We start from the raw sequence: 14,452 nt of genomic DNA, 5'->3' as shown, positions 1-14,452 counted from the left end.
GGGTCTAGTTTTCAGATAAGAAAGGATCAAGGACATCACTAAAGCATTGACTAGGCACTTTGCCTAGTCCCAATATATAGGGACGACATATAGCAAGAAACGTAGATCATTAAAATTACAGGAAGCCAACCGTATGTATCTCCTTTCATTAATTTTCTTCTTCACTTTTTTCCTTCCACCTGTTTTTCCCTTTGTTTTTAGGTAATACTTGAAAATTCCAGAACCTGGAAATAGGAAACAGAAATATCTGTTGATCATGTCAGTGACATGCCTGCACTCTGTTCTGGATTATCTGGATTTCTTCCCCTTTAGAGAGATGAACTCAACAGCAGCCCAAGGGAATCTTTTCTTTTGGAGAAACTGACATGTGTTCCAAGAAAACATTTTAAATGGGTGGAGGGGAAGGCAAGTAAGAGGAGAAAAAAAGGGAAGATGAAGAAAAGAAGGGAAAGATGAAAAAAAAAAACCAAACACAAGATGTGGGTTTCAGACGAAGACAATCAGGACCTGTAGATAATAGATGCTGATAAGGAAACAAGGAAATTTTAGCAAATCTTGTTACACTAAACAATAGGTGGGCATTCCAAACACACAAAACTATGCAAGGAAGTGATTAGGTTCTCTGTGGTGTTTACAGAGAAATAAAACACAGAGGCAGAAACCTTGTTAAAGTATATTTTTTTGTACTTTATGTGTTTTCCAACCCCTGAAAGGATCACAGGTGCTCTCAGTGATTGGTTCCACATTATGAATACAAAAATATTGTGGGAGGAATACATCTATGGTCAGTCAATCAACACAGAGAAAAGTTTCCATCATTAGTTGCCAGGCAACCCCTCCCAATTAAAATAACCATCAAAAGCCATGCATTTCATGCTGGAATAATTAATAGCAGAACACAATTACTACCTTTCAAGGAAACAAGGAGACAGAGACAAACCACCAGCCAACTATTCATCACATGCCCTCTGATAATCAGAAATAGGGAATGGAAATGTTTTCTGTTTCTCTGTCGGCTAGCTACCTATCAACACCACCTTTCCCTGCAGGTCAGCCTCCAAATCTACCAATGCTAGCTGCTAAAGCAGCCCTCAGAGAAGAGTGATACTCTGTATTAAGACACAACCCCCCAACCAAAAAAAACCAACCCCAAAACCAAACAACTTTAAGTACATGCATCTTCAGTCATCTGAGATGTCCCCATGGAAGTAAGGCCTAGGACTGGGCCAATCAGATGAGCCACCCTTAAACAGGTTCTCTCCTAGAGTTGAACTAACTTAAAGTAGTCACAGAATTGAAAACCTTTCATGACATAACATCTAATAGTATAATCTGTAGAAGGGACACAGTCAATGGACTGGTCTATTTATCTGAAGTCAAACACACAGATCAGTAATGCAGAGAAACTACTAAATACCTCCTAAAATATAAAACCCAACTAAATATATTCTAAATAAAGGAGAGTTTCCTGTGTCAGTCCTATCTCAAACATTTCTGATTACCCTTTTCCCATCCCATCCTTTTTTGTTTTTTCTAAAGCCTGGAATATTATCAGACTAACCACAGATCAAGATAAAGGAAACATTTTTCTACCAATCGGTACCCAAAGGTACTTGGGCTCTTACATGGGCTGGTATCCAAGTTTGACTTTTAATTACCAGAAGACAAGACTACATTCCTGTGCTGAGACTCATTCATGGTTCTGACTCTTGCGCAAGGTGAACCCGAACTGTCTGAAGCCAGCTGTCATCTCTACCATCCGACTGCTCCTTTCCGTGAGCTTTGCATTAATAGGTTCGTCTGGGACTGCAGTTGCAGACATACCTGAGATAGCTTTTAAGTATCTGTCTTGATAGGTGTTAAAACGGAAAGCGCAGGGCTAAGCACAGGCTGTAACTTATCCCAAAGACACAGAATGACTCAGGCAAAATTCTGCACTCCTGCAGGAACACTGCGAGTTATCTCAATTACACATCTACACAAACCGCAGTCTTAGCAGCGCATACAGCAAATCCTTTGGTCCTTTTTCCTAACCAAACTCGCACCTCTCCAAAGTGCTTGGCTTTTCCCATGAATCACACCTCAAAGTAACTGCCCCACACGCAGTGCATCAGGACCTACTGCCAGCTCCAGTTATGGCTTGGAAACCACCAAACATTCAGGTGGCCATGAATTCAATCTGAACATGGGGTCTGAGCTGGGGATGAGTAACAATCGCAGTTATGCAAGTTGAGGGCATCCAGCTCTCACGCTCCAGGCCACAAGGGTCGGGGAGGAATGTTCCCACATGCACAGCACTGAATCACCCGCCGGCTTGTCTTCCCCTGAGCACCAGGTATTAGCCAATGGCTCTGGCAGGACTACAAACCAAAAATCCCAAAATTCCAGTCTGCTCTGGTCCAACAGTATGTGGTTAGAAAACGGTAGGGAAAAGTGTGCAAGGACATTAGCTACCCAGCAGACTTTCATTGCACAGCAATGTACCCCTCGCAGCAATACTCATTAGCTCCTCTCCCGTAAGTGTTCTTGCTGTGTTTGCTTGGTGCTCAGAATAGTTGCATAAAGCGCTGGCAGTCAGATGAACAGATACTGAACCTGCAACTGAATCACCTAAAAGTCAGCCATGAGGCACTTAAGAGTTAAAAGCCACTGACACACACACACACACACATATTTGTACCACTGTGATCACCAACTCTAACACTGGTGGACACACAGTGTAGAGCTTATAGATTTGACACTGAATTTTGTTTTATTCTACATGAAAATCACAGTCAGAGAATTTCATTTAAGGCTACAAAGCAAGTACTGGCAGTGTGCAATTTGGATGCAGTGATTCATGTCAAACTTACAAATATGCTGTGGGGACAGAACAAATATGAATTGAAAATGAACTTTCCACTGGGAATTTGGGTATTTTAGAAACTCACGAACTGCTGATAAATATATACTGAAGGGACACAGCTCCCTTAAGATGTGCTGTGCCTTACTACCACCAAGAGCAAACAAAGGTTCAACCCAGGGCAACAAATACGCAAAAGACCATTTCCAGTGTCACAAGGAATTTCTCCCTACAAGCCGGGACATGAGCAACCTCCTATTAATAGACACCTACATACAGTAGCACTGAGTGGCCTCAGTCAGAAGGGAGCTGTTGCCTCCGAGACTTAACACAAGGAAAAGGCAGGCTGCATCCAATATTCCTCATTGTAAAGATTTATCTTACTGCAGTTTCTACAGTCATTGCCACTGGATTAAAATTTTCAGCCTGAAACGATGCTGTGGATGGCATTATGATCTGCAAACTGGAGGCACCTGATAAGTTATCTTCTGTAATGAGTATCAAATAGAGCCTATTAATTCCTGCAACTGATCACCTGCACTTAAGAGCACACAAGCGATCTGGCATTATTGCAATTATTCTTCAAGAAATCCTGTCATGCTCTGAAATACTACCAAGAGGAATTAGACGATGAGCTTTTCAGGCAGACATTTTTCAGCTCTTGTCTTCCCGTAAACAAAATCTGCACCTTAACTCCTGCCAAAACTAAAATTTTACACTTAACAGAAGGGACAGTGTATGTTGTTGCCTGAATTTATCTCTATTATTTAAGATTCAGCAAAGCATGCTTACATATGAGTAATGTAACATATTTAAGCACATGTCTAAGTGTTTTGCTGAATCAAGGCCTAAAAGAGGTTCCACTGGTGTTAGGGCTGAGAGAGGATTTGAATCTACATTTAAAAACCATCTTAAGCTTCAGTTATTTTCTCTAAGAGATTGTGGATAAAGATCTACATTGAACTATTTGATCCCAAGGAAACCAGATTGCTTTGGCTTTTACATTATCTGAAGAGAATTATCTGACCTCTGAAAAAAAGCTATTTGAGGAGCATGCCTTTTTGCAGAAGGCAACAGGGGTTTACAGAGAGACATAAAAAATTAACTGACAGAGCAAAGTTCTGAGATGCTGAACTTGCTCAGTTATGGGAGCAAGGCTCAACTATCCAAAGCCCACTGAACACATTAAAGAGGCAGAAATGCAGCACTGTATTTTAAAACATAAAATGTGCCTGCTAGGTAGGTCATTTAGTTTTCCTTTCCATTCTTCTTCTGACTTCAGCTCACTGACAAGATTTCCTTTTTTTTTTTCCGGAGACCCTGTACAACTCCAAATCAATATATTACTGAGTTTTATCCCAAAGTTGCCAGAACCTAGGAAGACAATAAAGAGATTTACCATCTGCGCATTTTACTAAAATGCCTAAAGGGGACAGAAGCCTCCTGTTTATTTACTGTATTTCTGAAATATTTCCTCATCTTTCTGTGTTCACATTCTCAAGAGCTAACCACCGTCACTGCAGAAGAGCCCTGAGAATCCATCCTTGCGTCCTCACACTTCTATACTAGCAAGGCTGGAGTCCTCACAGAGGTGCCTGCATCTGTGAGTGTATTTAGATTTTGCTCTTAATTACAAGCAACACAAACCCTCCAGCAATGGTGTGATATACGACAGTGGGAGTCAAAAAGGGCAGCACTGGGGCAAGCACCGTATGCTCCCTCGAAGGCACAGAATGGCCCATTCTGCCACGTGCTGCCCTTTTCAACCAGGGCACCCTGACAGACAGCACTTGTCACCAAAACCAGTGTTGAGCTCAAAAGAAGTGCCTAAGAAAGGACTCTGACTCGGCCAGAATTTCCTACTGAGGGTCTCTTCTCACTTCTCTGCATAACTGCACTTGTCTTTGCTGAGCTGAAAATACTCACTGCCGAGTGCTGAAACGAGGCCCTTGGAGGCTCCATCACTCATTATCACATTTCAGCCTGAGTGGTCTCCAAACCACAATTTTTCCCAAGGGTTTGAAATATTTGTTTTTTAATTTTTTAATTATAGCTGGTTAAATATTGGGCCTTTATCTAAATCAGATGTCTTCAGGTACAAAGTGTTTCTTCTTCAGTTACTGCCTTCTACTTCTAGGTTCATCATACTGAAAGTAAGACTGATAACTGTTGGAGGAGAGTTTGGATCATTCTTGTTATTTGGGAAAAAAGAGGAAAAAAAGAAAGGCAAGCCTGTGCTCTTACTCTATCTCAGATTTCTAAGTATACATAGGAACTAGTGCATAGGAACTGTTTTAGGCAGAGTACTAACATACTTCTCCGCTCTCCTGTCAAAGGCTCAGAAGGAGCATTAGTCTGTGTGCTGTGACCTCTTGCCTAACAAAGGTCATTAACGATCACCAGTTACCTATGTACCGCATCTAAAAGCTTGGCTCAACTTAAAACACTTTCCAAAGGGGCATTTGGTCTTAATTTGAAAACAAAGAATAGAGAATCTGCCACTTCTCTTGCTATTTCATTCCAGCAGATAATCCTCCTCATTGTATTAAAACTGTCTTTGATTTCCTATTTTAATTGCGTACTTCAGCCTCCAGAAAAGATCTCTCTTGTGTTTGTCTCTAGTACGTATGAGATCACTTTCTAATGCTGTTTTCTGGTAAAAGTATTTACAAGCTCCAGCCACATGTCCCTCCCATGATTTCTGATACCCAAAATACACTGGGCTCTCACGATTAGCTTTCCTCCAGCCTTTAAGCATCTATGTAACTCCTTTCAGACCCTCTCCAATTTTTCCTCATCTCTTTAAATGTGGGCACCAAAACTAGAGCACACAATTCTTACCTGGGTCCCACTAATGTCACATTGAAGGTAAAACGAATTCCCTGTTCATAAACTGCAGTACTGTGAAAAGTTTGTGTTTGGTTGCTTGTACAAGAGGTCCTGTAAAGCCTTTTCAGCAGCACACTCCAGGATGCAATTCCCACAGATGGGATCTGCATGCCTCATTCCCAAGGTCTGGATCTACTGGCATTGTCCTGAATCACTCTGGTTTTCTCAAGAACTGCACAGCCCCAAATAAAGTGGGAAACCAAAGAGTTAATGTAACACCCCCTTTCCAGCTATGCTCATTTTGACACTATTTTGGAGCTGAGTTGAGAGCCTGCTTTTGACTCACAGTTGCACATAGCTGAATCTAAGCTTTGATCAAGTTTTTTACCTGCACTCAGCACTACTGCCACATCAGCAGCACATCCACCTTTTCAGTGCCTAGCATAAGGAAGTCCCCACACATTCCCCTTTCAATGGCATTGTATCAGAGGTTGCAGACAGAAGGAAATCCAAGCCCTTCTTGCGAAACATCCTAGCAGATAGCTGGGCCCTCCAGCCCATGAGCAGTACAGCGAGAAGCTCAGAAGACAACCTGGAGCACCATTTCCTCGTGCATGTGCATGACTCATGGAAAGCTGTGTGAATCACAAAATTCCACTGGCACTGTAGGGTGGGGCAAAACTACACTCCCAATGGACATGTCTCAAGTCGCCCTATGGTAGACGTACACTGGCCACACACACCTCACCAGGACAGTCAGAAAAGCCTGTTGTGCTTTTGAATAATTACGTTGGGTTTGTATTTTGCTGTTAAAATACGTTCCTCGGCCCTTATACATTCTTCTGAGGAAGAGAGTGACCTGTGTACAGACCCCTGTGGTAGCAGACACACATCCTGACTACTTAAAAAAAAAAAATACAAAAAACACGCCTGCCCCAGAGAGGAAGCTGGAATTCACCCATGCAATTAGGTTAGGTTAATGTTGGCGATGAGTGGATAGATATTATCCAATATCATATTTTGTAATCCTCTGCTAAACAGGATGCTGTTCACTTTGGGAGCCAACAAAATAGCTACTCATTCACTGTCAGACTTGAGCAAAGTCGAGAGCTATCCCTGAAGGTTTGAGATGAGTTTATTCTAGAACCTGGTAATGGTCCAGAGTCATTTATAAAGGTCACCAAATTCTACATTCAGGTTGTAGGTTTCTTTAAACCAGTATTTATCTGTACAAATCTCAGGAGAAAAGACAACACTTCTCCTTTCACAAGTGAACTTTACAATGGTCTTTTCATTATCAACTTATTTGGTTCTGTGCCAATAATCTTTTACTCTTTTTCTAATCCTTAATTAATCCTTTTTATAAACAATTTACGCTCGGCATATTCTGCTGAGAGTAAATCTTTTGCTGTGTATATGTATCACAACAAGATCTTCAACATCCAGGCAAATATTTTCATATATTAGGAATGTAAATAAATGTGTGGGTATATCAAGAAAAATTACCTGACTCCTGAAAATTGAGCTCTCATACTTCCCTTGAACTCGGTGGGAATTTGTGAGCTCTCAGCAGTTAGACAAGACACTGAAGAAGTTTCCAACTTAAGTTCACGATGCTTGACTTAAGGCAAACACTTCTGAAAGTGCTGCCCTGAATTTTCCAAGTCCTGTTTCCCCTGGCAAAGCCATGACTTCCCCAAATCACATACAGAATGCATCACTTTCAGATGCGTTCAGATTGAGAGAGAAACCTAAAAAGGTCCTGAGAACAGCAAGGTGGAGACAGTGATTTATCCGTAAGTTTTCCTCTACAAAAATAAAATATTGTAATAGCTTAAGGTGTTTCAACATGCAGTTTCTATTTGTTCTTACCACACTCAAACATAAGAGAACAATTTTTGAGCATTATGTATATACAGAAATGACAAATATACATGCTTGGCTAGAGTTGCATTTGCAAATAGAAAGTGAGGGAAAATATGGTTTTTGCTGCACAAGTTTTATCGTTTTTCTGTAAAAATGATAAATGCACATTACAGTTCCATAAACACACGTGACAAAGTATGTAGTGCTTATAACAGCCAGGTTGAAGCCATTTTGTAAATGCAGCCCTCAAAACTACCAAATACCACTTTTCTGGGCTGTTGCTTAAGAAAACACTATTGAACACTTACAGATGGCAAATAAAACACAACTTTTGAAGCTGGAGTCTTGCATGGTAATTTTGCCTCAGGAAACAGGCAAGATGAGGTCTCACTTTGTACACTGGTTGCTACAGGAGTATGTATTACAAAAGGAAGCCACTTAATAAGGCTATGGCAGATCTGACTTACCACAAGAGCAGCACGTGAAGCAGTTGGTATGATAGAGGTTACCCATTGCTTGGCAAGCCTGGCTCGCTCCATACACACCTTTTCCACATTTTATACAAATACCTACAAAGCAGAAAGAGAATGAAAGTTAGAATCCTCCACAGCTCCTAAAACCAGCTCCGGGCCGTTGATTCGTAGCACTCATGATACCCCTTAAATCAATGAGCTCCTCACCCTGAATAGATTCAAGTATGCAAGACAGCAGCAGGCAGCTTGAGTGAAACAAATGCATGGAAATTAACCCAAAATAAAAGGAGGGGGGAGGCCTCTGCTGGTGTTTCAATGCATGGAGACAGGCTGGCTAAAGACAGAAATCCAAAGGAGACAGGCGCAATGAGAGGACAGAAAATCTGCGCACTCCCTGAAAATAACTCTGTTTGCCCAAGACATAATTTAGTGAGACCTTCACAACTAGGTGCTCCACCACATTACATTCAATAATCACTAATAAAACAACAATTCAGTCCAAAACCAAAAGACTTCTCTTTGCCCTCTCCAGCAATGCAACATCAACAGTGTTGGTCCACGGTAGAAGCCATGCAGTACCAGGAAAATGGGTCTGTCAGTCACATTTAATAATATTTTAACTTTCCATGAATAGTAGTATGTAACCTCATAAACATAACCTGGCACCCTACAAAACAGAAGAGTAAGGCTTCTACCTTCCTTATGGTCTAAGGGCAAAAATTCTGGCTGGCAGTTTTGCTTCAGTGGGGTCAGAAATTCACCTTCGCTGCCCGAGCTTGCTCTTGGTGATGCCGGGGATGACTCTCATGAAGTCCGCATGAGACCAAAGTACGAAGAGCCAATGTAGCACTAGCAAAGTCAGCAGTTAGCTCCACACGTTGCAGACTCACAGGAAAGGTCACAATTTCAATAAGCTCTACAAAGAGGGTTTTTTTGGGGTGGTTTTTTGTTTGTTTGTTTTTAAAAAGCTTTTTCCTCATAGTTATACCTTTAAGAGTCTTTTGCCTATGCATTTATTTCTATCTATGCATAACCTCCCTATATTCAAACCAGGGCAAGGAGATAATTCAAGAATCACTTTGCTTCTGTATCCCCATGAAGAGGAAACAAAATGCTGGAGAATCCATGCCCTTCTGTCATACACTCAGGACCATTGATTTTAAGTTTTTCTGAGATGTCCGTTGGTCTCCATTCGATTGTAGCAGGACAGTACATCTCAAGACAAGGCTGTGTGATTTTTAAAACACTACAGTAGAAAATAAAAATTGAGATTTTTGCCTCATACAACTCTATAATGAAGCTGCTGTGCTCCATGTGCTGTTTGAGGCCCTATTTTACAAATGCACGCACAAGCTTAGCATTAATCATTAGCATCAACAAAACTGCTAATATACTTAAGAGTCTAAGAACTCAAGAACTACAAAATTGGGCTTTAATCATCCAGAATTCTCCTCTGCTGTGCTGTGAACATTTTATACACACAAACACACAGAAAATACAAATGCAGGGTGGGGGGGGCCACAAAGTTAAGCTAACAAAGCACCTGGTGTCTCAGTTCAGTTTCCATGGGTTTTGCTTTTATTCACTCCCAGTATATGAACTGGCCTAAGCTGCCGTGCCACAGAGACAGAAATGCCGTCTGTCCCTGGCAGGTAGCTGTATGGAGATGAGTAAACCTGGCAGGAGAGCCATACCCAAGTAATACAGCTGAGACTTCACCCGGGCTCCCAACGAGGAAACAGTCGTAGACAACACAATGCACATGAATACCTCTGCCCCCCACCTCCCTAAGCTATTCAAGACACATTTTAAACCCCATTTCTGAAACCAAACTGTTTCAGATCAGTGCAGCATTAACACAGCCACCTATAAGGGCTGTGTAGTATGATCGGTTTAAATGGGATTCTGTCAAGTTAAAAAAAATCATATTTGAAGGAAAAAAAAAAATCTTTCTATGCTACTAATATTCAAATACTGAAATGGAAAGACCTTTCATAAATCATGGGTTTCTTAGTGTTTATACCTTTAACTCCCTCATTTCAAATCATGAAGAGAGATTAGCCTTTCATTCAACTAGCTCAACATCCTGGCACAATGTTGCCATTTTGGACCATGAGCACATTTGCCAAATGAAACAATTTTAAAAAACAATAGATCTATTAATTATATATATATATATTTTAATCCTAAACATGATTTCAGTGTTCCAGTGAAGCAGGAACTATAACATTATCAGATACCAATGCCCCAAGCTAAACCCATGATACGAACTAGCTGCCAGCTAGGTCCATCAGTTCATTGCAAATGAAGTATTAAGAAAATGCTGGTCCTTAGGCTAGCTCAGCTCTGGTATAGGAAATGGGAATTTCAGAATATTTGTTGCTTTATCCAAGGCTGTTACGTCTATTTATTTATTTGTAACCAAAGGTTATGACAAAGGTCTGCTATTTGCCATGAGTTAATGGTTAACTGCTGATGAAAGATGGTTATTGATTACTGTGGACACTGTGATCGGAAAAAGCATCCCATCAGCCAGCAGCTGCAGGAATTGCTCCCAGCAGCAGCACAGCATCCACAAGCCTGCTCTCTCTCTCATCACGTAACATGAGCTCTGCAATAACCCTGGTCCCTCCCAGCCCTGGGGCAGGAGGGGTTGTACATGCAGCAGAGAACGTGGGGCTCACAGAAGAAATGAGCAATGTGTTACTTCAGCGTCAGATCTTGGTATGATGTTTCAGTTCACTCTTGGCAGTGGAGCCAGAAGAGAGCCCTTTCAGAGCTCCTCAGCGATCCGCACCCTTCTTGCCCGTCTTTCCATGCCAACCACGTACCTGGGACTGGCAGCTATTGATAGTCTGTCTGACTGTGAGGTTACAGAGACCTACCTTTTCCCATTTACACTTAATATTACTCAAAGAGGAGAAGAAATCCAGTCTGTAATTCTCTGGCATTTCTGTCTGTGAGCTCTCATGCACAAATCTACTACAGCCATGAACTGTTTGATAAATGAAGTTATTGTCTCACTTCTTTGCCATTGCTCCACTGAACCATCAGAAGCAAAAGAAGGATTTATTGTGGATGTTAAACTTACATTGGCCTCTGTCCTGGTTTCAGCAGGAATAGAGTTAATTTCTTTCCTAGTAGCTGGTACAGTGCTGTGCTTTGGATTTAGTATGAGAACAATGTTGATAACACACCGATGTTTTAGGTGTTGCTAAGCAGTGCTTACACTAGTCAAGGACTTTTCAGCTTCCCATGCTCTACAGACTGAGAAGGCTGGAGGTGCACAAGGAGCTGGGAGGGGGCACAGCCAGGACAGCTGACCCCAACTGGCCAAAGGGACATTCCATACCATGGGACGTCATGCTCAGTACATAAACTGGGGAAAGCTGGCCGGGGGGGGCCACTGCTCAGGGACTGGCTGGGCATCGGTCGGCAGGTGGTGAGCAACTGCACTGCGCATCACTTGCTTTGTGTATTCTTATTATTATTATTTTATTCCATTTCAATTATTAAACTGTTTTTATCTCAACCCGTGAGTTTTCTCACTTTTACTCTTCCAATTCTCTCCCCCATCCCACTGGGGGGGGGGGGGTAGTGAGTGAGCAGCTGTGTGGTACTCAGTTGCCGACTGAGGTTAAACTACAACAGCCTCTCCAGCAAGTGATTCGTTAAAAGCAGCTGTCAGTTTGTTAACTCGTTTTCTCTAACAGACTAGTCATCAACTCCAGGAATGAATGACCACAGAGACAATTAGCATATTAAAAAAGCACACGTATAATTCTGAAAGCATACTTTGGAAAATATCTGTGCAGCTGTGGTGTGAGTATAGTGTGAGCTCATAACTGCCTAGGAAGAGCACTGATTACATGGCCATTCAGGTCTGGTTTTCCACCAGTCACAGCCCAGACTGCACACTGCAAGCTTGTGAAAGCCTTGACATAACAGCTACATCACCTTTCCCCCCCCCCCCATATTTAATTCCAAAGCTTGTTAAACCGCCTATGAAGAATGTTCTGTTACAGAGCAAGCATGTCTCGTTCCTGACACTTCACTTGACATGACTTCAGATCAACTGCTTCAGCCTTTATACGATTCCTTGCCCCTCCCGACACCTCTATTCTAAGCAGCCAACTGTGCCTCCAGTTCTTTAACACATCTACTGTTACATTTCCACCCAGGTCATCACCTCTCCTACAGATCTGGTGTCTCTCTTTAGCTAGAAAAAGATGTTATAAGATGTTGCATATACCCAAAGTTTGCATAAAGGTTGGCTGAGCAGGAGCACAGCATCACAGCATTCCTTCACTGCAGTGAAGAGATGTTTGCATCCCGACATAGTGTTTAACCAAACATGAGAGTAGAGACTGAACAAACACACTCTGTGGACCACAGCAAATGACCACCAACAAAAATTACACTAGAAAGAGAAGGAGCTCCCAGAGACTCCAGACTCCTGCTGGAGTTAGCTACAGCACATGGCCAGTGCTCCCCACACCTTTAACCAGTCCACTTCACTGAGCTTGACCATGTCAGTCAGAAGGACGTCTCTGGACCCAACCAGGCAAGCCTCCAGCACTGCAGGGCAACACAACCATCAGAAGCACGAAGCTGAGTTACTCATGCATTAGCAAAATGCTAATATCAGCATCAGGAGAAAATAAGACAGGTATTTTCTGATGTAGTCAGTTGTTTTGCTCCAGGCTCAAGAAATCGTATGCAATGCATTATAACAAGCAAAGGTTATCAGCAACAACCTAGAGAAGATACTAAAGCTATACGATTTTTGTTCAGCCTGCTATAACGTACTTGTTAAGAGTTCCCTGTAGTAGCCTACACATTAGAAGTTCCGTTTGGGACCTATACATCAAATCCTTGGATGTTCTTTTGACCATGCCAGTACAGGCTAGTACGTCATACAGACTTCACCAGGTACCCAGAATTGGGAAAAAGGCAATAGGCAAAGGTTAAACAGAGTACATATAACAGCAGATATATAACCACCTTTTGGACAAGCTTTGTCCTCAGACACGTGTGGAACTCAGCCTGTGCCTAATGCCATCCTCACTTAACCTGAAGTCAAGGGTTTAGCACAAATGCAAGAAAAATGGAACCATATGGCCTCTCAACTTCAGTACGCAGCAGCTGTGAGTCAGAGGGAGAATCTGGCTATCGCACTCCTTGACAGCACGCCATAGCTCAGGGATGAGCTGCAGCTTTACTGTCTTACAGCCACACCGTATCTCCAGGATAACTGCTACATGCTGCCTACAGTAGGAAACAACCAAGCCCTGTCGTCAAGAGTTATGGTAAAGCTAAAATTAACAACTAACACATGGCACAGATGACTCCCTCCCTGCCTCTGCAGTTCTGTTCATGCTGCAGTGCTGGGAAAAGGGCGGGTGAACATCACGCTGGGCTACTGCAAAATCCCCTTTTCTTCTCTCAGTCAGGAAAAGACCATCTCTACATAAGTCCCCAACAAGCTTTTTCACACCTGTGGCCTAGCCAAGGTACAGGGGCAGGGAAATGAAAACCTACAGCCATGAAGCAGGAAGAGCAAAGAAGGAGGGAAGCCTTAATTCAGCTCAAGAAATCAAATTGCAGCAATAGGGGCCAGCTGCAAGAGCGAGAGGACTGTGGAAGGGCTGCACCAGATGCCTGCAGGTATCGCTGGCCACAGGAGGTGTTCCCACATGGGCTGCAGTGCCTGCAGCCAGTGATCTCACACCCAGGCAGGTTTTACACAGGGTGTTGCTACTACCTTTAAAAAAATATTCTGCTAAGAATCTGGGTAAGTAGTGAAGCATCAGAGCTGCCCTGAGCCTGGGCAGCTGTGGCACCGCTGCAGCAGTACCTGCCCGAGCTGACAGCAGCTACTGTGCAGACGTCCTAGACTGCGGCAGCTCGGATGCTGAGAGGTGACTTCAGGCAAGAAAAATGCTCCCTTCCTTCCAACAACCACAGGAGGAGGGATCTTCTGACGCACACATCATCTCCCAATCAGAGACAGAAGAAACAAGGCATCTACACAGGGCGCAGGGGCAGAGCCTCTTCCCAGCAGCCAGGCAGGAGCAAGGGAGACAGCCTGGGAAACCCTCCCAGCCCTCGCCACCATGGGTAGCTCTCGCTGGAGAGCTTTAATTTGTCACCTGGCAGATGCCTGGCAAATGTACCAAGGCTTGAATACCCAACATAAAATAAAATTTGGTATGTACAAGTTATAAATAAATAAATATATCCTGGACACGCTCAGCAGCAGTGTAACAACTGCATGAAGACCTGGCCTAAGTTGTCTTGTCATAGGAAGGATGGAGGGGCTGTCTGGTTAAGCTAGCAGCACCGCCCTCTCCCCCAGGGGAAGATCAGAAGACACCACAACTTGAATCAAGGTTGAAAATAACAGACTAAGAAAAGTGGGAAATGCTCAGGTAAACATTTT

The 14,452-nt window shown here is 42.7% G+C and overlaps 1 protein-coding gene across 2 annotated transcripts in view; it reads right to left on the bottom strand.

The window, feature by feature from the left end:
• WTIP (WT1 interacting protein) overlaps positions 1–14,452 on the bottom strand; it is an 85,626-nt gene that overhangs the window by 43,484 nt on the left and 27,690 nt on the right. The window contains exon 2 of one of the 2 annotated variants that reach the window (XM_076349127.1): positions 8,005–8,106. The exons of the other annotated variant lie outside the window; for it this stretch is intronic. Coding sequence (XP_076205242.1) covers positions 8,005–8,106 — 102 coding nt within the window. The remainder of the gene's footprint in view (positions 1–8,004; positions 8,107–14,452) is intronic. 2 annotated transcript variants of the gene reach the window in all.

The sequence above is a fragment of the Aptenodytes patagonicus genome, chromosome 11 (genome assembly GCF_965638725.1).
Source record: "Aptenodytes patagonicus chromosome 11, bAptPat1.pri.cur, whole genome shotgun sequence".
NCBI lineage: Eukaryota > Metazoa > Chordata > Aves > Sphenisciformes > Spheniscidae > Aptenodytes > Aptenodytes patagonicus.
The sequence above is the reverse complement of the archived record's forward strand: the minus strand, read 5'-3'. Positions and strand labels throughout refer to the sequence as shown.